The 23,966-nt window shown below is 48.0% G+C and overlaps 2 protein-coding genes and 1 long non-coding RNA gene across 14 annotated transcripts; 1 reads left to right on the top strand and 2 right to left on the bottom strand.

The window, feature by feature from the left end:
- Positions 1–308: 308 nt before the first annotated feature.
- Positions 309–5,669, bottom strand: LOC127390278 (uncharacterized). The gene is made up of 2 exons (XR_007890826.1): positions 5,575–5,669; positions 309–5,250 (listed from the first exon to the last, which is right to left on the bottom strand). It is a non-coding gene; the product is annotated as an uncharacterized LOC127390278 (long non-coding RNA).
- HNRNPH1 (heterogeneous nuclear ribonucleoprotein H1) lies at positions 5,577–22,827 on the top strand. Of its 12 annotated transcripts, none has more exons than XM_051631605.1 (15): positions 5,577–5,653; positions 6,166–6,276; positions 13,716–13,775; positions 14,721–14,858; positions 15,643–15,798; positions 15,999–16,142; positions 17,649–17,787; positions 18,786–18,964; positions 19,189–19,260; positions 19,340–19,473; positions 19,663–19,798; positions 19,953–20,036; positions 20,171–20,221; positions 21,318–21,410; positions 22,009–22,827. In XM_051631605.1, the coding sequence occupies exons 2-15, from the start codon at positions 6,228–6,230 to the stop codon at positions 22,131–22,133; spliced, it is 1,560 nt and encodes a 519-aa protein (XP_051487565.1). In that variant the 5' UTR covers positions 5,577–5,653; positions 6,166–6,227; the 3' UTR covers positions 22,134–22,827. The 12 variants fall into 12 exon arrangements, with proteins under 12 accessions (XP_051487565.1, XP_051487564.1, XP_051487572.1 ...); XM_051631606.1 differs by lacking the exon at positions 5,577–5,653 and adding an exon at positions 6,033–6,049; XM_051631604.1 differs by lacking the exon at positions 5,577–5,653 and having other exon boundaries at positions 5,998–6,276.
- LOC127390276 (deoxycytidine kinase 2) lies at positions 7,020–12,870 on the bottom strand. Its single transcript, XM_051631617.1, has 7 exons — positions 12,763–12,870; positions 11,946–12,061; positions 11,328–11,521; positions 10,938–11,085; positions 10,319–10,434; positions 8,726–8,825; positions 7,020–7,314 (listed from the first exon to the last, which is right to left on the bottom strand). The coding sequence occupies exons 1-7, from the start codon at positions 12,860–12,862 to the stop codon at positions 7,291–7,293; spliced, it is 798 nt and encodes a 265-aa protein (XP_051487577.1). The 5' UTR covers positions 12,863–12,870; the 3' UTR covers positions 7,020–7,290.
- Positions 22,828–23,966: the final 1,139 nt, after the last annotated feature.

Below are 23,966 nucleotides of genomic sequence, written 5' to 3'. Positions count from 1 at the left end.
TGGAACTTGCCCAGGAAGCAGCACTGCTAACTTTCTTTGGGGGTGTGTTGTGGAGGGGAAGGGCCTGTGGGGCTGGGAGAGGAGGGTGCAGCTGGTGGCCCTGGCGTTGTGGCAATGGCGTGTCACCCAGGTTTCCATAGCACCCGCATCCATAACTCGGGGCCAAGAGGAGGGAAAGAAGTAGGTCAGACTGGGCTAACAATACCCAGACGTGTCAGTCTACAGCTCTGCCTGATCCAGGAAAAGGGGTGAAACAAAGGGGAAAAGGACAGGGAAGATGAAAAAAAAAGGAAAACACAAAGTGTTCATAGTTTGTGCAATGCATTTATTTCCCTGAGGAAAAAAAAAGGACTTTTAAAGCCACCTTTGTTTATCAGTACTCAGAGTCTGAGACTAGCACCCACCTCCTGCCCATCTGACAACAGACTCCAAGGGAATTCAAATGCTAATTTGGAGTCAGACTGCTCAATGGGTCTTTATTTCTGCAGCAGCTCCTGGAGCAGAGCTCTGGGGAACCAGCCCCTGGAGCTGGAGGATGCAAGTCTCCAGACCAGTACTGTGGGACGCTTTCCTTTCCCCTCCCGGTTCCTCATCCTGATTTGGTTACCTTCTTGTCTTAGTTTTACTTGTTTATATTTAAAGTGACTTTATATTCAAGTGACTTGAAGGGCAAAGGAAAAGAAAAGCCTTCACACTGGAGTTGCGTAACTGGAAGAACTGCAGTAGTGACCCATTTTATGTGCTGAGTCTGCAGAGGCCCCGCTGTCAACATCACAGCCTTTCGGTGCTTGCCTGGTGCAGCACGGTCATTTGGAATGATCTATCCAGCCATGCCAAAACTAAGCAGAAGAGTATGGGCAGCAAGGCACAGAACCCTCTTAATCCGAGTAAACACAGGGATACAGAGATCCATGGGGTGCATAACAGAGCAACACCAGAGGAAGGAGTGCTCTGTGGTGTCAATGCAAGAGCCCAACCCTCGCTGGAGAGACTGAGATGGACTGAAGAGCTTGACTGTGGCTGCCCCGTCTCATACCTGCAGTCTGAGAACATTGTGTCTGGCTTGAACTGTTGCAGAAGAGATGAGGCCATGGATGGAGGTGCAGGGTGTTCCAGAGAGGCCTGGGAGAGCTGGCCCCTGGCCTACAGGCCACTCACTTTACATTACCACAGGCCTCAGCCCTGTGCAGTAAAAAACATTCCTGGGTTAGATAGTGGGATAAAATCTAAGCAACAACAAAGCTATCTGCCACTTTGTATGTTAGCAGGTCAAAAAGAGGAAGTCAGGGAAATCCACACTCTGAGGTTACAATTTGCCTCTTAATCAGTTTTACACCTTCCAGTAATTATCACTTGTAAGTGGTAAGAGAGCACCAAGAATTAATCTTCCCCCTGGTGAGGGCAGAGCCACAGTATATACAAGCTGGACAGTCCATTTTGGGAATGCCCTCCCTCCAAAGGAAAACTTAGATATTTGCTGTGGTAGGTTAGGAAACAAGGCTGTCTCATTCCAGCCCTCCCTGATGCTGTGCCTGAATCTCTTCAGGGATTTCTAGTGCCCAAGAGCTAAAGATAAAAGTTAGGTAGGCAGAGCATTCAGGACTCACAGACCGCTACTGGAGGGAGAGAATAAGAGGATCTGTGCCAGCAGCATGTGCATCACCTGCGTTGCCTTCACACTGCGCTACTTGGCAAGAGAAAGCTGGGTGATGCCAAACAGCTAAGGCAACTTACCTGCAAGGAGCGGAAGTTGGGGATCATCATGTCAGCAAGGATGAAACCAGTGAGCTGCTGCAGTCTCTGCTGCTGAGCCTGCTGCGGGTGAGTGGCTAAACAGGCTCCATTTCATGAGCACAGGTGGCTAGAGTAACACCAGCTCAGGCCAAGTGTTACCTGTCCTGACACAGGCACCACAGCACACCCTCCCAGGACTGGACTCTGTCAGTAAAGTACTCACAGCTTTACAGCTCGTTCTCCCTCAGGGAGGGACTTAAGGAAATGCAGACAAGGCTTGTTGCAAAGGATGCAAATGGACACTTGCCCATCTACTGCCTGGTTGGTGCAAGGCTGAACTGCCAAAGAGCTGTAAATGTTCTGCCTGAATGAAGAAACCTGGGAGAGCAGCCTGATGAGCTCAGAACAGCAGTGCATGGCCAGATGGCTTCTGGATCAGAGCTGACTCATGCCCACCTAGATCAGGCTGGCAAAACATGCAGATTAGTAAACTGGGAGAGGGCACCTACTGCTGGAACTGCACTCACAGCCAGGTGGTTAGCTGTATCTGTAAAAAGCAGAAGGTATTCTGCCACCTACCATCATGATAATGCTGCAAAACTGCAATGGTGACAGGCCTGAGTTAGACTAATGAACAGAAGAGCCTCAGGGAGCTGAACTGTCAACTGAGCCCTGAGATGCCACCACCAAGGGAGCAGAACAGAGGCAATTCTGCCAGTGACAAAGGATGGTGAGCATAAGCTGTGGATAAACTGGCAGTATAAAGGGAAGGGCAGAAGGTTCAGAGAGTGCAGCATTGGCCTCAGAGAGAAGGAAGGACTTGGGTATCTATCTGCTTTTCACTAAAGCCATGTCTATTGACCTCTCTCTCCAATTGGTTTCCAGACCAGCTTGGCTTCTTAGTGAACTAAATATTAGGAAAGCTGGGGGACAGGAGGTCCTGCCCAGCCTCTGCTGCAGACCACGATTTTTATAGTAATGAATAAACAAACAAACAAAAAAAAGGGTGAAAAGGAAGAAAATAAGGGTGAAGTGTAACCAAAAAGCCTCTTAAATTGCCCAAAGCAAAAGTGAGAGGGAGGCTGCATTAGCAAAGCTGTGAATTGGCAGTATTAGCAGAGGATGAATGTGGTCATGTTATCTAATATGGTAGAACACACTTCATGCCTATTTACTAGCATTCTTTACGTGGTATTTGTCACTGCATCACAGCTAGAGGCTATTTCTAAAGCCATGGGTAGCAACAGAAAGGTTATTATTTAATTCTAGGGCTTTTGACTGGAGGTTACATATACAGAGAAACCTACGAAGCGTTGGTAGCAGGAGACTTCCACACATTGCGCATTTTCAGACCTCAGGTGATAAAGCAAGTCAGCTGCTAGGACTATTTGTTGAGACTTAATCAGGTTTGCAGATTATCTCTAAGATCCTTAACAAGACATGCTTATATGCAAACACAGGAAAAACACATAACTGAGAAATGAAAGATGAAGCTTATGATGGAGGCAGAAGAGCAAACGGATACAATCTAGCTGGGAAAGCAAGAGGGAAGGCACATACAGCCATGGGGTCAGGCAGAGGGATAATGAGCTCTGTCATTTTTTCAAACCATGTATTTAAACTCTGATCACTGTTCTCTTCTCCCTGAAATGGAAACTGCTGACCCATAAGAGAATTATTGGTGATTATTTTTTGCATTGCAATAGTATCTCCAAAACCTACTCAGAGATCAGCATCTCCCTCACTTCCAGACAGGCAAAGTGTCTCCACACAGGCTAACATGCCTTGGACACCCTGAACCAGAGATGCAGATTTTCACCATTATTTTCTTGGCCAGGGAAGAAACTTAAGATAACAGAGATGGTACCAAACAGAAATGTCCTGATGAGGCAGCAGGCTTCAAGGCTCAGCTTAGACTGCAACCCCCCCAGGCTGGCTTGAAGGAGGTGAAATTTTTCTTCTGGGAATGCAAGTGGGAAAATTAAAGCAGCTCCTCTTCCCAGCAGTCTGTGTGGCAGGTGTGCCTTTGCCCTTTGCAGGAGTGGGCCAGGGCAATTCTGCAGCAGAACAAAGCCTTTTTAGAGAAGAACAAGTACCTGAAGCTGCAGCCCAAGTTGCTGACAAACATGGTGCAGTCCAGCTGTGTCTGCTAGAGAGGAAAGCACAGGGGTTGGGCTGGCACCATGGAACTAAAAAGTCAGGCAAGCTGATGATGTTCGAAAGCTAGCAGCAATCAGGGACACAAGACCTGGAGGTTTGCATGTGTAAAATACATACATAGTCGTTTCCTTGCTCAAGAAACCTAATAAAATCCAGCACCAGATGTTTTCAGCAGGATTTTTATCCCTTATGTCATTCTTTGAAAGTGCTCACACACCATGGGACTGCTCTGACTTGCAAAAGCACTTTGCAGAGATGGCTTCTCAGGAAGAGAGGTGTTGCTGATAATAATAACTCTACTTAAATTGTTAATTGTTTTCATATTTCAAACACTACATATATGTTGGCTAATTAAAACTCTTCTGGTAACTACTGCTGTCTTTGCCTCTGCTGTTCAGTCACATCCCTCCCCTAGAAGTGGCTGTATCCAACTTCCTGTTGTATGTCTCAGGTTTCAAGACAGGCAGGTATTTTGCCTACACTTAATAGCAGTTACATGTTTGCAAAACAGTCCTGTGACCTTTCTTGTAACACTGGACGAATATGCATCCAGCAGAACTTATTCCTGGTGTGAACACAGGATGATTCTCACTTCCTAAGGGACCTCTAAGGAGAAAACTTATGTCAGAATGCTGTTTGACTACAATAAACATATGATCAAGAAAATCTGGGGCATACCAGGCTTTATCACTGAAAATTAGATAGCAAGAAACCAGCCAGTACAGTCCACTTCAAAGTCATGAAGTCACATGAATCGTGATGCATAAACAACAGAGAACTCCTTTTCCCTCATTATCCAAATTCAGTAATGGGCACTAAAACGACTAATCAGACTAATAAAATGACACACAGTAAATGTACCCCAGTCTGTGGTTATTAATATGCGTTAAAAGAAAAAAAAAATTATCATTAACTCCCTGTTAGAAATGCAAAAGCTTCAACAGGGATTAGCAAAGAGATTCACTTCCCACTAACCACTCAGATCAGAAACAAAGCTGTGAATAGATGCCACACCTCCTCGGTCCTAAGGTCACCAGTTATCTGTTCAATCGCACTGGCTCCCTTACAGCTATTTTAATCTAAAGTTGTTTTAGCTAATGGTTCGTTGTAACAATATTTTGCGGAGCAGATTGGTCAAGGCCAAGGGACTGCAGGGCGCAGAGGCGATGTGAAAGGGGCCGTTCCTATCGCCCCTCCAGGGCATCTAGGAATCTCCGGCCGGAGATCCAGCAAAGAAACCTGCCCGCATCTCAGCCCAGACAGTCACTCTGAAGGCAGGATCTGGAAAGGTCGGGCTTGGCAGATTTTCAGCCGCTGCTGTTACTCTCCGCATTGTTAGCATTTCCGCGCCAGGGCCTGCAAACAGCGTTATTTAGAGACTGCGCGGCAGCCCGAGGAAGGCCTTCCCCGCAGCCCAGGCCGCGGCCTGCCCTGCCACCACCTCGGCGTGGGGCCTCCCGCAGGCCGCGGCTCGCCCTGCCCGGCGCCCCGCTCCTTCCCCCGCCGCCTCCGGGGCTGGCAGCGCGGCCTGACCCCCTCTCGCCTCCCGCAGGGCGCCCCGCGGCCTGCTCCGCGCGGGGCAGGCCCGACTAGGCCGCTGGGCGCCCGCCCGCCAGGACAGGCCCGCGCCCCGCCGTTCCCCCCCCCCCCCGCCGCGGCGGGAGGCGGAGCTCAGCCCACCTGACGGCGGCGGGCTCTGCTGCAGCGCACGGAGGCGCCGATCCCCGCTGGCCGCCGGGCCCCGCGGCCGCCGCCCGCCGTGAGCCGGGGCGCCGGGAGGGTGGGGAGGGCGGGGAGGGAGCGCGAGCAGCGCGGCGGGCGGGGAGGGACAAAGCCGCCGCCATCTTTGGGGCAGAAAAACGGGCGAGGCGGGACCTGGGTCGGGTGGAGGGCGAGTGGCGGGACGAGCCCGTCCCGGTGCGCTGCCCGGGGCGCAGGGGCCCGGGGCCGGGGCCCGGGCCCGGGCAGGCCGCGCTCCTCGCCCCCCCTGCCCCCCCCCGCGGCCGCCGGACGTGACTGGCGGGTTTAACTTGTCGCGCTGCCATTGGCTGGCGGCGCCTGACGTCAGCGCGCTGCGCGAGCGGCGGCTATTTATAGGGGCGGAGGGGCTGCGCAGGAGGAGCGAGCAGGCGGGTCGGGCCCGGGCAGGCCGGCGGTGTCTATCGCGCCTCATCCCCCCGCCAGCGGGGAAAAACACACCGAAAAGCCCCGATCCGCCTCCTCCGGAGCGCCCCTTCGGCGGCCGCTGAGCTTTTGTTTCCGTTTGCGCAGCGTCCGAGCGCTCCCGCTGAGCTTTGTTTTCTACCGGCCCTTGCGGGGAAGGCGCGGCCAAGATGGACCCTTGTCACACCGAGGAGACCGAGGGCGAGATCCCAGGCCTGGGTAAGGCCCGGCGGCGCGGGGGGGGGGGCGGTGGCGAGAGGGGAAGGGGGGGTGGGGCGGTGCAGCCGGGCCGCAGCGGGTGGGGGAGGGGCGGCCGTTCCCGCCCTATCCGGGGCCTCGGCCGCGCTGGCCCCCCCGGTCTCGGCGGCAGGGCCCCGCACCGCGCTGCCGGCGCGGCCCCGGGCGAGGGCGGCCCCGGTGGCCGAGGCCCGGGCCGGGTGCGGCCTGGCGGCGCGGCCGCGTGCGCCGCTCCCCTCCCCCCGCCGCGTGCGTCGTGGCGGTGCGGGCCGTGGCGGGGCCGGCGCGGGGGCCGAGCCGCCGTGGCGGGGAGCGGCGCTGGGGCTGTTGTGCTGCCGGCTCCGGCGCCGGCCGTTGCCTCCTCGGCCGCTGCCTGCCGGTAGCGTAGGGAGGGGGTTGCGGGGGGGGGACGGATGGAATTTGTGCACTCGCGGGGGGAGGGGGAAGGTCGTAAACAAGGTTTTACATCAGTTTGTTACAGGTGTAACCTTTGCGACTGCGGTAACGCCTGCCCTTAAGTAGCGTAAATCGTGAGAACAGCCACTCAATAAAAGAGAAGTTGAAAGTAGAGGTTTCTGGACGCCATAACAGCCTCGTCTTAAAATGGTGAACTATGGCAGTTATTGCAAAACAACCCGGCCTCGGCGCCTGCTGTCGTCGTCGCTGGCTTGTCCGCTGCTGATAACCGGTTAACTCCTCCATCAGTAGAGCCACTTACTAGTCAATATTCTTTAAGTCTTTATTAAACGGCAGAGAATATACACGAAGTACGTTATCAAAGCACCTCACACTTGTTCAGTTTAACTATACAAAAAATTCTACTAAAACCCACACAGGAGATACAAGCAAAAAAGCCTCAGGCCGTATTTTGTGCTTTACTCTTGCCTTAAAAAAATATAGAGGTTTAGTTAAAAGTAAAGACTACAAGGACACACAGGTTGTTAGGTTTAATTCCTGAACCTCAGGGACTTGTCGTTTAAATTAATTTCCATGTTCTTAAGAAGTCAGGAAAGACTTGACCTGTGAAAACAAGAAGCATATATATTTAACGCATTAAAGGAGAAGCTAAATCATTAGGCTTTTTCATTTCTTGGGGAACAAATAGCTTGTTACTGTACAGCCTGCAGTGCTGTTCTGCCCCTACATGTAATTTATCACCTGAAATACTTTTTAGCTTCTGGAATACCTTGCAGAATGCTACTTAAATATTTTTTTTTTCTTCATCACTGGCAGCTCTGTCTTAGGAGGAGAAGGGTTTTCTGAAAACTAAGCCAAAGACCTGGTAGCACTTTCAGGGTCGTGTTGTACTCCCTACAGCTAAAACCAGAGCTGACCTTTCCATATGCTGAGTGGTGAAGGGAGGTCAGTGGAGACAACACGGGGCACCTTGCAGTGGGGCAAGTTACAAGAAAGATAGCGTGTACAAATGTAGTCTGGTTCATGTCTGTTAAATGCTGGTTTCCATGAGGTTATAACTTAATGACATACACCTCTACAACTGAAGACTCTGCTCCCCTTCTTGTTTTGTACAGAGCTGTTTCGTTGTGAGAATTAGCAGTGGCTTGAAGGAGTCACTTGAATTGCTGACCCAGTACAAGGTGCAGAAAATAAGTTTATATGGTTTGATGGGAGGGCACGTCTTTCCATCTTGTAAGAACAGTCTTGGTTCAAGTGTCCTAGTGGGAGAAATCAGCTCTACTTCAAGGGTTGGGGATGATCACTACATCTTTAAATATTAGGATGTTGTGGTTTTGTTTTTGTTTGTTTGGGGTTTTGTTTGTTTGGGTTTTTTTTTTTTTCTGTGGGCTGGGCATACTGCACATGGCTCCAGCAGATGAACTTCAGCATTTAATTCCCAAGTCTGGCTTTTCCTTGGAATTGGCAAACACCATTTTGACTCAAGTGACTTGTTTATTATTGCCTTGTTCCCTCCCTCCAAACTCTACTTAAAAGTGTCACTTAATGCATTTAGAACTATGTACAAGGTTCAGTTATGTCTGCATTTGTGGGATGTGTTGTGCTCTGTCCAGGAAAAGCCTAGATCCCTAGAATGCAAGGGGGGTATAAATAGTACAGAGTTGACTGCAGGATTTTTCTAAGGACATCATGGCTGACATGAATTGGACAGTATCATTCTGTGAACTATTTAGTGAACAGCGTGGCAGTGCAGACATGGCAGAGTAGTCTGACTGCTCCAGCTGCTGTGTACTTTCACCCCCTGTGATTACCTCTCTTTACAGTTTTCCCTTGAATTTTGAGGATGAGGGGTTAATTTTAAGTAAAGATAAAAGCCTTTTCTGCAGCCATGTAGCTTCTTAAGTCTGTGAAGGAAACCTCCCCAAACAAGCATTTCATCACAATTTTGCAGAATGTAAATTAGTAACATAGTATGACTGCAGAAGAAAAGCAGATATAAGGAAACAGTATTTACCTTATCAATCAGGTACTCCTGTTTAATCTTATCATTCTTAAAATCTTCATTAACATCCAAAACTAGAATGGGAATCTCTTTAAGGTTCTCAAAATCAACTCTGTTAAATAGAATAACATAAAGGGAGAAAAAGGGTATGAAGTAGTGTATAAAACAGTCCACCTTTTCAGTTGCTTTCCAAACCATCCAAAGGGTGCAGAGTTGCACAGATCACCATAAGCACCTGAGATGTTAATGTTGATGCCCATGACTTAAATGTACAGCCCAAGTCAAAGTCTGTCCTTCGTCGCTCTTGTATAACCCAGTACAAGATTTTATCACCGTAACTAGTGTATTTCCCAAGTCTGGCATCTTAATACCTATTTTTATTGTACAAGTAGGCAGAAGTTTATGCTTCTTACCTTAATTTCCTTTGCATAATTTTTAAATGGAATTGGTTATCAGAAATGTGATTTTGATGAGGGGGTAATTTTTTTATAGTAACACTTGCCTTGTTTCCCCCTCCCCTTTCTAGTTAACTGCTAATCCATTTACTAAGATGCAGTTTTAAAGCTTCCTTTCATGGGGATGACCTCTTTAACAGGTTATAAGACATCAGGGTATTTCAAATAACTTGGAGATAAGCAAAACCATCTTGGCTACAGGTTAGGAGCAAATGAGAGCAGTAGTTTTTGTCTTTTCCTGTGTGTGAAAAGCATTTTTAAAATACACTAATCGTATTTAACAACATCCTTGTATTTGCAAGCTTAAGTGTTCCTATGAAAAATACAGGAAATGCTTGCTTACAAGTTTGGAATGAGTATATTATGTAAACATTCCCAAAATTCCTCAATATGCAGTGCCTTCTTGTCTTCTAAGTACTTAAGTCATGCTACATGAAACCTAGCAAACAAATGTGACTGATAATGTACTTTTCCTGGAATTGTTACCCTTTCCATTCAGTAGCATATTTCAGGGGAAAATCTAGAGTCTACTTTCACATTTAGAGATTCCTTAGACAGGGAAGCTAGTAACACTCTTTAAGGAATTTGAGGAGAAGGTATGTAGAGATCACTTAGTCACTGACTGGGTTTCTTGTGTCTAATAATGTCTGCTAAAAGGCACTTTCTGATTATTTATTTTGAGGCTAGGATTAATATTTAAACCTTGCTGAAATACAGTCATCCTAGTTTAAAGGTAGTTGGGACTTTGCCCTCCCTTATACTGGAACTGGAAGCTGCTTAGTAGGTAGCTTATGTGACTGCCTCGGAACACCACTGCAGCTCTCTCCTCTTCCTGTGTACTGTCAGTTCACAACATTGATGTCCTTGCTGGAGTTGGATACACAGTTGAAGCTAATGCTTAACAAAGGCTGTAAATTAGATTTAGTTCCATCTCTTGGCAATTTTTATTTCCCTGCCAAGGTATGACCTTCCCTCTGCGTCTAAGTCTAGTCATCTCTGTGCCAAGAAACCCAGAATGGGTCTAAAGATAAGTTCTTCCAACTCTGCGTGAGGGAAGCTAGTCTTAAGCTTTATCCTAATCAACTTTACCATAAGGTAGGAAAGAGCCTTGTCTGTAAGTTGAAACTGGCTACAGAAAATGGGTTCATACCTCATAGTCCTTTCATGAAGCCAGGTTTCATGTTTATAGTGGAGGTTTTCCAAATACTCAAGCTCAATTCCTTGTTCTTCTTCTCTTCCTCTCATCTGTAGCCTCTCCATGCATTTCTGAAAAAATTAAATACAAGCCTGGACATTGATAATGTTTTGAAGGCTCAGTCTGCTAAACAGCTCACATAGTCCTTTTCTCAGAAGGACTAATGCTAGACATGAGTGCACATTAATTTTAAGTGCTTGGCTGAATATAAGTTAGTTCTAGAATAACTTATTTACAGATAGAAAAAACTCGACACACTTCAGATAAATGTCAGTGTGTCTTCAACTCGGGACTGTATGGGAAGGGACATCAGTCTTGATTGAGAAGTTCACTTTCAGCCTTAGATCCTTGCTGGGAATGGTGGGTGCTAGCAACTAACTGACATCAGACTACTAGGTCAGAAGGGAGGGCATTTAATTTGGTCTCTAAATGAAATCCGAATTCATGTCAGTCTTCCTACAATTGGGGTGGGGGGCTAATTCAGTGTTAGTCACTGCAGTATTATGTCATGAATACTTAGGTACCCTCTTGTGCTCCTGGAAACAGAAATTGGAGCTGAAGATTGTGAACATACCTGAGGGGTAGTTCTTAGGTAGATCATGCCATCCAGTTCTATATCCGATTCAAACTGATTCAAAAGCCATGTGTGCCAGTCCTGATAAATGGCCCACTCTGTTTCATTAATGTTTCCAGATTCAAACAGGTTAGAAGCAAATACATATCTGCAATGAAAGACATTGGTCATTTGTGACATGAGACTTAAGCGAACTACTAGACCACTTCTCATTAGACTCAGAATCATGGTACTGAAAAAATAGCTGCCCACTCTTGTATCTGTACAATACTCTTGCAGAATCAGCCCTGCTTCTTGCAGATCCTAGTTTTAATATCAAGTGTTTATCCAGCACCATGACTTTAAGCATAAAATCTGGAACTTTTAATTTGAACTTGTGAGAGTAATTACCTGTCACTGTACACAGATCTCTCAAAAAATTGCACTGGATGTTCTGCTTCCTGTAGCTTGGCTGAGACAGGTTTTAACTGAGCTCTCACTCTGCTCAAGCAAGCATAAGTCTGAAATGTATAAGCCCATCTTGAGGGTTTATCATAGAGCATTTGAAGTAGATTTCCTCCACTCTTCTGAGATGTTGAAAGTTCCTAGTGAATAAGAGAGAAAATTTAATAGCAGCATATCTACAGGATTTTCTTCTACATTGAAGCAAGAATTGTTGGCCTTGTGGGGTTTTTTTGTTGTTTGTTTGTTTTGTTTTGTTTTAAATGCTTAGGTACAGGAATAAAGGGTGAACTGATGATCTCCATGGGAGCTTCTTTAGAATAGGTGGTTCACTGAGTTTCAGACTTAAATGTGATTCCTGTGGAGCAGGGGTTATTTGTAATACGCATCCAGTAGTCTCTTCCTTTACAAGTTTTGAGTGTCTGACCAGCTCATGTGATGGTGAGGGTGACTGTGGATGCTGCAGGCTCAGTATAGCTGAATTTTGGGATGGCTCCCTGGCTAATCACAGCAGCTTCTTCTGTTTCTCATCATCCCCCCCAAGCTTCCCAGATCCCGCGCACACACCTGGTATTCATCCTCAGCTGTCTGGATGTTGCACCACTTGGCGATGGGCTCAGGGATGATCTCCCACTCATCGCTGTGTTGCTCTAGGAGCTTGACAAATGTTGACTTCCCTGCAGCTGGGTAACATTGGAAAAGTTAACGGAGGGTGTGGATTAGGCTGGATTTACTGACAAAGAGTGGCAATTGTGAGGTTTTTTGCGGAGGCGGTAAACAGTGTCGCTGCAGCGTTTAAAGTGCGCGAGACCCCGGGCAGGATTTTTGGGGTGCAGGGAGCAGGGCTGGGCCCTGGGGAAGGGCTGGCGGGGCTTGCCCGCACGGTGTCGTGCCCCTTCGGCGAAAACAACTCTAATCTGCAGCGGCAGCAGGCCGGGCCCGGCTCGGGCCGCCGATAAGGCGGCGGAGGCAGCGCCGCCATTTTAGGAGCAGGCTGAGGCGGGGGGGCTGCCGCGCGTGCGCGGCGCGAGCTGGCGCCGGCGGGCGGGTGACGCAGTTGCGGGCCGGGCGCGCGGGCGGCGGCGCGCGCCAGGGCCCCGCGCTGCGGGTGGGGGGCGGGCTGAGGGGCTGCGCGGGGCCGCGCCCCTGAAGCGCGGGCGCCCGGGAAGGGCGGCGGGGCTCCCCTGCCCCGGGCCGCCGCGTTAATTCCTGAGTATCGCCGGGAGCGGGTCTGGGCCCCGCTGCTCCCTCAGCGAGATCCCCCCCGCTCCCGTAGAGGCGGGCGGGAGAGGCAGCCCCTGCCCCGGTGTCTCCCCCGCCACCTCCGGGCGCTCCCCCCCCCTCCCCGGGTCCCCGCCCTTCCCTCTCCCGCCGCCGCGCTTACCGATGTTTCCCTCGATGGAAACCTTCCGGAGGCGCTTCTGAAAGCTGGAGTCGAGGGAACCGGCGGGGCCGCAGCAGTGCCGCTTGGCGGGGGTGGACATGGCGCCGAGCGGCGGCAAACGGCGCTCCCGCCTGCTCCCGCGCACTTTAAGTCTCCCGCCAGGCGGGGCGGGAGGGCCGCCCCTCCCCGGGAGGAGGCGGAGGCGCTGCCCCCTCCCCCGCCGCGCCCGCAGCGCTCCTGAAATGGTGGGCGAGTCAAATGGAGTGAGCTGCGTTGTTTTGAGGAAGTTAATGCCAGACGGTTCCACTTACTGATTTGATTTGCATTAACGTAAACGAGGTCTCCGAGTTTTTATGTCTCCATTTGCAGACGTAAACTTGAGCATCTTTTCTTCCCCCCCTTCTTCCCAAAAAGCCTCCAGCTTTGGGGGGAGGTAGGTAGTGCTCCGGGTTGGTACCTAGTGTTGAACATCTCAGGTAGTGCGCGGGGGATGAAGCCATGCAGCTGTGCCGGCAGTGAAGTGGCTCAGCCAGGGGCCGCCCGTGTTCCTGACTGGAAGGGAGCCACGCGTGGGTGGATGCGGGGTTTGATGCTCCTTTGAGCAGCTTTACGCGTTGACTCCACTGCCTGGGGCAGTGTTGGCATGCCTGGGACTCTGCAGTTTCATAACTCCTGGCATGGGTTCTGCAGCACCTGTGTGGGCAAGTTGAGACATGTTTTTTTCCAGGGTAAAGGGGATGGAGGATTCCTAGCGGATAGTTTTTATGGGTGCAGCTTTCCTAAAGTTGTGTGACCACAGTTGCTCCCTGTTGCCTCTATAATAATGAGATTCAGGGTGAAATCTAGCTAGGTCTGGTGTGTTTGGAGGAGATGGGAGGGAGTTTTATTTTCCTTTCTTTTATGATAATTGTGACCCATGTCTCTTCTTTCCCCATCTCCTACAAACACACCAGGCTTCAGTGACCGAAGCGAGCAGATTGTTTCACGTGGGGTAGCGTCAGCATTTGAAGCTGGTAAGTGCCAGTTCCCGCACACCTCCTTGTTCAGCCAGACTCCTCGCTCGGTGCGGGGGGCGAGTGTCGGTAGCGGGGACCGGCCCCTTCTCCCCCTCCCCGCGCGCACTCGCGGCCCCGGGCGGGGGGGGAGGGGGGAGCAGCGCGCGGCTCCGGGGCATGCGCAGTGCGGAGAGAGGCGCGCGCAGGCACGCCCCGCGCGGCGGGCTTTGTTCAGCGGGGCAGGCAGGCGGCGCATGCGCAGCAGCCGGCGGGAGCGGGGGCGGTAGGGACAGAGTAGCGAGGACGCATGCGCGGCCGGGCGGGCGCGTGTCCGGGGCGGAGCCGTGGGGCGGAGCATGCGCGGCCCGCGGGGCTGGGGCCCGCCGGGTGCTGCCGCGCATGCGCCTCCCGCCGCGCCCGCCACGCCGCAGCCCCTCGGCGGCCGCGCAGCCCGCGCTCCTCGGCGGCCGCTCGCCACACGCCGCTCTCCTGCCGGCCGCGGCTGCTGGGCGCGTCGGCGGCTCCTGCGAGTCGTAGGGCCTAGCAGGGCAGGGTCTGGAGGCTGGGGTTCTTTGTGCGGCGGAAGGCCCGGCCCAGCGGAAGCGGGAGCACCCGCCGCCATTTCCTAGCGCGCTCTCGCCACAGGCTCGCCAGCTCGCTGCCGCCTGACTGGGACTAGGCGCTCTCCGGACAGCGGATCAGGCTCGGAGCCCTAGAACCTAGAACCGCCGCGGAGCCCCACCATGTGTGCGTGCGGGGATGGGGCTGGGCGCGGGCCGGGGGGCGGGCCAGGCGTGCGCCGGGCGGGAGCGGCTCCGTGTGTGTGAGGCGGGCAGCGGTCCGAGGTAGAGGAGGCTCGGGGGTGGGCGGGCGCAGGCTGCGGGGCCGCCGGGCGCTCTGAGGGGGTGCGGGTGGCGGCCGTGCTGTGCGGCATCTCAGAGGGCTTGCTTTCATCTCCTCCAGCAACCACAGAAGCCGAGACGGAGCAGAGCCTCACCCCCAACGTGATGCTGAACACGGAGAGCAGCGAGGGATACGTGGTGAAAGTCAGGGGGCTGCCTTGGTCCTGCTCCACCGAGGAGGTGCAGCGGTTTTTCTCCGGTAAGCAGAACTGTGAGGGGAGAGGGGTCTGGGCTCCCACCAATTCTGTGTTCCCCCTGGGAACACCATCAGTGGCAGTGCTGCTGTGAGCAGTTCCAGAGAGCATTCAGGGCACTTCAGTAGCTAGCAACATTTGTAATGTGACAAGTGCCTCAGCCAAGGTGCAGTGTGGAAAGATGTGCTTCTGCTAGCAGGAGCTGGATACAGAGGAGCTTAGATGGGGAGTTGCTGGGATAGCCACAACTACCTAAGCTGCTTCAGCAACTAGGAGAGAGAAACTTCATGCTTCAGGTTAAACTAAATCAGTGTAGCTCCTGGCCCTCTTGCGTTGTTCAGTGTATCGTATCCTTCCACCAAATTGTTAGCATCACTGGTGATAAATACACACATTCTTCAGTGACTGGAGATCTTAAAGCTGCTTCAGGAGTTGAGCACATGAGACTTTTTTCTGATTTAGTTCGTTACACTTATATTGATATTACTCCTTATTTCACTTCATGGTGATGAAAGTGTAAGTCAGTTATAGCTCGACTTGAGGCAGCAAAATTTTTAAAATACATAAAATTTATCCGTAATGTTTTGCTAATCTTCAGACTTGGAGGGTTGTTTTATTTTAGTCTTTTAGTTTATTGTGAAAATTATGACACAAATGCTACTGTTTTTACCTTCTTAACGTAACCTGAGAGATGTAATTTTTTTTTCCTTTTAGAATATCTGACACTTTTAAAGTCACAATGTTCCAGTAATAATTAAATTAAGTCTGTCCTTCCTCTTCCATTTTCAGATTGCAAAATTCTAAATGGGGCTTTGGGTATCCGTTTCATCTACACCAGAGAGGGCAGACCAAGTGGAGAAGCATTTGCTGAACTTGAATCGGAGGAGGATGTGAAATTGGCACTGAAAAAAGACAGAGAAACAATGGGACACAGATATGTTGAAGGTTTGACTCAGTTGGTCTAGTAACTGACTAAACGTGTTTGTGCTTGCTGGGTTTTTGGTTAATTGCTTTTCTGTCCCTTCAAAATGCATGTGAAGGGACAAATGGACTTTTTTTTATCATGAGTTGGCTAGTTTCAAGGCAAATTACTTTTAAAACTCTTGTGTATTCCGGAATGCATTAATTCTAAGTGCCTTTTACAGTTTTCAAGTCAAACAACGTTGAAATGGATTGGGTTCTGAAGCACACTGGTCCCAACAGCCCTGATACAGCTAATGATGGTTTTGTACGTCTTAGAGGACTCCCTTTTGGCTGTAGCAAAGAAGAAATTGTACAGTTCTTTTCAGGTATGTGGGATAAAAGTCGTAGCAGTAGCACTATTGGTCTATGGTAAATGAAAAACAAAACCCACCTTGGATTGCCCAGTAGTACATCCAACAGGATACCGATGGGTATTAAAAAGCCATTCTTCATTAGTTACCTGGTTTTGAGGCATCAATTCCTGAAGTACTTGTTTATTAAGTAATCAAGGGACGTCCAAGCTGCTCTAGTTTATATCTAGCGGGACATGTTTTTCCAAGTAAGGAGGATAGCAGAAAAAAAGTATCTTACTTTCAAAATTAGGAGTGAACAATTAAGATGGGAGGATATTTCCACCCACAGTCTTGGCTGGTTCATCCTGTTCAGTGGAGGATGTAGAAGACCCTTACTGCTGCAAGGAGCATGACGTGAGGAGGGCATGTAATGTGCCCATCACTTCTTAGAAATGGAGATTTAGTTTCAAATAAGATTCCAGGAAACAAAACAAAATCCCCAAACCTGCTGAACTCTACCCAAGTACAGATTTTTCCCGTCCCCACTTGCCTTCCTAGAGGGGAAAAGAAAACCCAACTACTTGATGTTGTCTAGCTTGACGTTTTTATGGATGAAGAGATAATGTCTTTTATTGACTCATTCTCACTTTTTTGCAGCTGTTGTATATTTTAGGATCTGGAATACTACTGTAAATGCCTAAGAATGAAATCTGTTGATTTATCTAGGATTTCACTTGGTAGTATTTTCAAAGTAGTAGATTTTTAACTGTGAGTGTTAAAATTAGCTGGAATGTTTTGCTATAACAAGATACCATTAAGCTTACTGTTTTACTTTTAAGTACAGTAGAAATACTTCCAATTTTACAGCTTCAAAACTTGTTTCTTGTTTTCTGGATCAGTAATATGTTGTGAACAAGAGCAGTTCTTAAGCATGCGCATTTTAACTTTTTTCTTACGTGGTTGAGTGATTCAGGCTTGAAAAACTGTTAATGTGCTTAATATACAGAATGTGCCTCTTCTCTTCAGAAACTAATACTTCTGAAATTACCCTCATGATTTTTTCTTACTTAAGCACTCCTAAAGATAAAAAAAATTGCTGAAACTTGATATCTAAATGTTTTACCTGAGTTGGCTTTTAGTAAACATACTTTTCACGTAAAAAGCTGTGTAACTTGCTGTGTTCAAATTGAAATTCTCTTTAAAAGCTCATCTTAAATGCTGTCACAGAATTGAAGAGGTTTGTAATAATATGTGGACTTCTTAATGCACCCTGTATTCGATGCTTTGTCTGAGGTGTTGTCCATGACACTCAGAACATTTCTGTGCTCTGCAGGGTGGGTTAAGAACATTAACTGAATGGTATGTGATCGTGGATCTTTTTGTTGACATGCTTTTTCTTCTGGTGTTCTAGAATCAACATACCATTCACTTAAAAGTGTTAAAAATTCTGGTGTATTTAAAGCTTTAAGAAAAACTCATGACTGGGCTTGTGATGTTAATATTGCCCCCCTACTGGGGTTATTTGTCCTTGGGTTGAAGGGTTGGAAATCGTGCCAAATGGGATAACATTGCCGGTGGACTTCCAGGGGAGGAGTACGGGGGAGGCCTTCGTGCAGTTTGCTTCACAGGAAATAGCTGAAAAGGCTCTAAAGAAACACAAGGAAAGAATAGGGCACAGGTGGGGATGGATGGTTGGTTGGCTATGTCACTTTTCTTATGGTAAACAATTAAATCCATATTCTCTCTTCTGCAAGTGTTAATGTATGAATAGGAATAGCGTTTTGGTCTCTGAGTGACAAGTAAAGATTCTGCTCCTGTGCGTATGGCACAGACTGTTTGGATCTCCCCAAAGTGAAAGATAAAATTGGTGTAAGTTTGACAAGTGCTTTGGAAACTTGGTGATGCTGGAGGAGTGCAAAACTGATAGCTTCAAAGCAACAAAGTTGAGAGACTATGGCTTTAACTTTTCAAATAGCACCGATTACGCCTTTAGCTCTACAGACATGCACAGTACTCTGATTACCATAAGAAAATGTGATACTTTCTAAACTTGTTTTATAAGTTGAAATGTAACAAATTTTCTTACTGTATTAATCTTCAATGTAATAAGCATAGCTTTCAAGAAATTGTCACAAAGGGTTTTTATTCTATTTTACTTGTGACTATTTTTCATTGAAGCATGCACTTCTTGCCTATGCTGAATCACTCAAGCGTAGGCTGGGTTCACTAGTACATGCAGAGCTTTTTATAGCATCCTGATGGGTTAAAATCTTGGTGGAGATCAGGTTTTTAACCCTCTGACACTGCCACATGAGCAAACCAGTGCTGAGTTGAGTGGACGGTCAGTCCCTCCTACATTTTTTTTGACTAACACTTTAAATTGGGGGGGAGGAGGGTGGGGAATCAATGTTGCTCCCCCACCCTTAAGGTTGGGATACTGTTAAGTATGAGGAGCATGGAAACCCTTCAGTAATTGTAATTTCTTGAAAATATACTGATTTGAAAGTAACATAGTGCTTAAAATAGTATGTCATTGCCTACATAATGTAAAGAAACCTGGCTTAAAGTACGCTGCCAGTTTCGAGGCTATGACTGAATGGCTTGTTTTAATGTCAAGTTGTGAGGTGTTTGTGTAAGGAGTTAAAGACTGACTTCTTTCTGTGGAAACCCTTTTAGGTACATTGAGATCTTCAAGAGTAGTCGAGCAGAAGTGCGCACTCACTACGACCCTCCACGCAAGCTGCTGGCAATGCAGAGACCTGGTCCTTACGACAGACCCGGTCTTACGCGAGGATATAACAGTCTTGGTAGAGGAAGTAGCTTGGAGAGAATGAGGCGTGGAGCTTATGGAGGAGGTAAGTGTGTGGAGTCCAAGAGAGAGCTGCTCATCTGAGAAGCAGCAACACTTGGATCTGGGTAGTGTCTGCTCTGGTTTTTAACAACTGGTTTGTATGTGTCCTTGGCTTCATTTCTTCTAGAAGAGAAGTTGAACTGTCTCATACTAGTTGTCTGCAGTGTGTTCATGTGTACTTGGATCTTTTTGTGGTTGAAATGAACATGTTGTCCAATCTATTTATAGGTTATGGAGGTTATGATGACTACAATGGGTATAATGATGGCTATGGTTTTGGTTCTGATAGATTTGGAAGAGGTAAGATTGCTCTAATAGGAATTGTAACTGCCCTTTCGACACGTCTCAAAAGAAACTAAAATACATCTGAAAGACCTAGAATGGACTCTTTTCTCTGCAGGAATGTCGGACCACAGATACGGCGACGGGACGTCCACCTTCCAGAGCACAACTGGCCACTGTGTCCACATGAGAGGTCTGCCTTACAGAGCTACGGAGAACGACATCTATAACGTGAGTTCCAAACCTGCCTTTCCCCCAAGTGCATGGCTTTGGGAGGCTGTGGTGGCTGTTGGACCTGTTAGGTGCACGGCAGTTAACAAGTATTCCTTTAGAGTAAACAGTTCGCTGCAGAACTGAGCTGCTGCAGAGCTGAGCTGCTGCGTCGGTGCGTTTTAATCTGTGTGACTCTCTTGCATGTAGTTCTTCTCACCTCTGAACCCTGTAAGAGTACACATCGAAATTGGACCAGATGGCAGAGTAACTGGAGAGGCAGACGTTGAATTTGCTACCCATGAGGATGCAGTGGCTGCCATGTCCAAAGACAAAGCAAATATGCGTAAGTACAGCTTTGGAATCTGTGGCTTGAGGAAAAGCACAGCAGATCTGCTGGAACTGGGATGCCCAAAGTTTTATTGCAGCCTTGCTTGCAGTGAGGCAAACTGCATGGGTCTGGTGTGAAATGCTCTCATGGCAAAATTTTCTTCTTCCAGAACACAGATACGTAGAACTCTTCTTGAATTCTACAGCAGGAGGAACTGGTGGTGCCTATGGCAGTCAAATGATGGGAGCAATGGGTATGTGTAAACAGTCTACTGCACTTCTAAGCAAGCACTTGCTACTTAACGAAGCTGGCTAATTTTATACAGCTCCTGCTTATTCTATGCCTGGCATAAAAACTGAAATTCAACATTCTGTCTTAATCACACAGTCAAGGAATCGGAAGGGGTAGTCCAAGATTGGAACACTAGCACATTGGCAGGTATATAAACCTTTTGGGAATACGTTCAAACAATTAATAGGTTGAATAAGCTGTGGTGCTGAATGTGTTGTGTGTGGTGGGGAGAGTGGCTCCTGGGAATGTGATTGTGTGGGAGTGAAGTGGGAGATGCCCATCCTTCTGTACCCCTTCCCTCTCCCCTTTTTTTTTTCTTTTGAAGACCAGAACATAGTCTGGTGTTGGAGGATGTATCTGTCCCTGCCATGCAAGCCTGATCTTGGTGGTGGGGGAAAATCTGTTTGGAATTTGGATAAACTGTCTGAATTGCTCTAGCAAAGGGCAAACTTCTTGGAATATCTAAAATGTGTGTTTGCAACCCAAGTCTAAATGACTGCCATGGTTGTGTATGTAAAGCAGATACCCTTCTTGATACCTGACTTGCCTGGTTTCTTGGAGATTAAGGTGGTGGTTGGTTTTTGGGGGGTTTCTTTATCGAGGGTGATGGGGTGGGGGTGTGTGTGTGTATAGATACACCGGTGCTTTGATGGTATTTTGATTACAAAATGTTTGAAGACTAATGCTGTGTTACTTTTTTAAGTTGTTGTGGGAGTATAGAGAAGGGGAAAGGTGAAGAGCAATAGTTAGTAAGCTTAAGTAGAGGTCTTGTGTAGTACTGCTGTGATGCACAAGCAGTCTTGGAACAGCCTTTAGTCTTTGTGAGAACTATCTGCAAACCAGTAACTGCAGTTGATGAGTGGGTGAAGGGCTGCGTACTGCCATGGGCAGCAGTCCTGTGTGAGGTCACTTAAAGCCAAGTTTAAGTCTCCTGAGGTGTGTATTTCATAAAATGGCAGATTGATCCCACTGGGTAGTCCCTAGAAACTGCAAGAGTGAGCCTTCGGATTCTAAAGCACTTGCTGTAATTCTGTCAGTTCTTGTTGCTGCTTGATTATAGGAAAATTTAGAAACCTGATCACTTTGAGCTTGTTACCTGGTATATTTGGGGAGTAAGTTGCCTAGGTGAGAGACAGCTAGTGCCAGAGTACAGGGGCTGTTGGTCAGGTGAGGGTTGGGTTGGTTGATAACAAGTGGACTTTTGACAGGCAAGTTCTTAACATTTTTATTCTTAACTTAAAAGGAAGCCAATCCAGTTATGGTGGTCCAGCTAACCAGCAGTTGAGTGGGGGTTATGGAGGAGGATATGGTGGTCAAAGCAGCATGAGTGGATATGGTAAGAGCATTTCTTCAGCGGTTTCTAGATGGGCCAAGGGCGGCTGGCTTAGCATGCCCCGAGGTGCTGTGTGCTGCTAATGGAGGGCTGTGGTTCAGATGGGCAGCACAAGCCCTGAAAAGTTGAAAGGCTTGACTGTTGTAAATTTTAAATCTAATGGAGAATCAAAGGGGAATAGATTCAAAGTGGGAACTTGGAGCTGGGTGGTGGGGAGGAAATGTGGGAAATTATTTGGAAAGGGGGAGGAAATTCCAGTCTCCAAACTTGCCTCACTCTGCCTTGTCAGTAGGGAAGCTGGAGACAAACCTAGTTTAAATACCTGAGTACAAACTGGGGGAAGGTGTGTGGGAGGCAGGGTGCTCTGCCTCCACTGAGCAGTGACGCTGCCTTCAGAGGGGGGGGGACAAGACAGAGCTGGCTCTTTCATTGAACAATCACTGAACTTCTTTTTGGGTACGGCGCTGTAAACTGACACTTTGCAGTATTGGGCACAGTAGATGGTGTTTACGCGGTGGCCCAGCAAGGACAGGCGTTGGGGGAATGCTGCTACGAGTCGGCCTGAGCCAGCTGTGAACCCGCTGTCGGTTTTCCCCCTCAGACCCCGGGAGCCAGGGCGCCATGAACAGCAGTTACTACAGCAGCGGGAACCGCGCCTCCATGGGAGTGAACGGCATGGGAGGCATGTCCAACATGTCCAACATGAGTGGTGGCTGGGGAATGTAACCAATCGCTGACTTTTGGTCAAATCTTTTTTTAAAAAACAAACAAACAAACAAAAAAAACATAAAAACAAAACAAAACAAAAAACTAAGTTTAACAGTTTTGCAATACAAGCTTGTGATTTATGCTTTACTGTAAGTGAATTCAGGATTGTTATTTTAAAACCTTTCAGGTTCAGTATTTTTGAACATACAGAAATGAACATTCATCTAGGATGTAATAACCAAGTTGAGTAAAGACTGTAACTGTTAAACAATTTTGAGCGTTTCTCAAGTTAGTTTTGTTGTAGGAGTGTATTTAAGCAGTAAGCGTATTTAGGTTAAAGCTGTTTGAATTACGTTAAATGTTGCTCTTATACCATATTACATCCAACACTGTTTTGAATACATGTTGAAAGAGACATGCTTTTTTGTAAAGAAACAATATAGGAGCTGTGTCTGAAAAATCAAAGTGAACATTTGGCATGTTAGTTCTAGTTTCTTTCTTTTAATATCCTGTAAGGCACGTTAAAGCTTTTTTTTTAAGTTAATGGGGGAAACGTGTTGAGACGCAATACGGCTACTTTAGGATTTTGGTCTTGGTGTTCGTATAAAATTCTGAGGCCTTGATTTAATCTTTCATTGTATTGTGATTTCCTTTTTAGGTGTATTGCGCTAAGTGAAACTTGTTAAATAAATCTTCCTTTTAAAAACTGGAACTCATTCCTTCTTGACCTTCAACTTCTGGGGTGTAGCTACACCTGCAGAAGTGTCACTGATTGTAGTACTCTAATGTGTGTCTGCCCTGGGCATTGTGACTGCTCCTAACAAGCATTCTCACTTGTATAATGTTAAAGTGACAATTATTTCTCAGCTAAGGGGGTTAGTGAAGAAAACCAGCACTGCTGGAGTGCTGAGGGTGTGTTGATTCAAAGTGCCACAAGGCTGACCAGAGTTATCTGGCCAACGGGGTCTGAGGGGTAATTCTGTACTTCCTTGTGGGCAGCAGTGATGGATGTTGCAGCTTAGTGCAACCATGTGTCAATAAATTCACCTTGTCAAACATCATGCTTAAAGATGTGGTTTTATAAGCATCTTAGTTAAAACTTGAGCACTGGGAGCTGTTGCCCTGAAATAATGTGGAAACAGCTTCCATACATTTGGCATAATGGATTTATTTGCCCTTTCTAATAAACCATTCTGCCCTAAGGCTTAGAAATATGAGGACCCTTTCTACAATGAAGGAAACCCCACTGCATTTTGCAGCAGTGGTGCTAGAAAGGGTTAAAGCCTGAGTGCTTTGTGTGGTATTAAAAACTGCTTCATTAGCTGGGTGGTGGCTGCAGTCACACACCAGGGCTGGGGACAGACTCCTGTCCCTGCTGAGCTTCCAGCAGGGCTGTTGGCACAGGGATCTTGCTGGGGTTTGTGCTCTTTGAATGAAGCCTTTGAAATAAATCGTGTCTGTGCACAACCAAGTGCTCACTGTGGTGCCTTCACCTGGGGGGTCATCACACTGGGGTGACGTGACACCTCATTGCCCTGACACAGCAGAGCTAGTGCTGCCTTAACACCTCTGGAACTGTCCTGCTTCAGCCCCCAGCATGGCCTTGGGCTCAAGAGAAAAGTCATTTAGTAAGAGATGGGCAGCATTGCCTTGCTGATTAAAGCAGCTAATCTAGGTGACAGCCCAAGGCCTGTCACAGCAAGCTGGAGTCACTTCCCACTTGGGGAAGTAGGGAAGCAGTTCTCTGCAGAGCACTGGCATTGGCACTTTGGGAGAATCCTGTGAGGGTGTGTGTGTTGGTCTGTTTCTCTGGCTGTGTTGACGTGCAGGTTTGTACAAGAACACTGGTCT

Source organism: Apus apus, chromosome 13, assembly GCF_020740795.1.
Source record: "Apus apus isolate bApuApu2 chromosome 13, bApuApu2.pri.cur, whole genome shotgun sequence".
Lineage (NCBI taxonomy): Eukaryota > Metazoa > Chordata > Aves > Apodiformes > Apodidae > Apus > Apus apus.
This window is presented reverse-complemented; position numbering and strand designations above follow the sequence as displayed.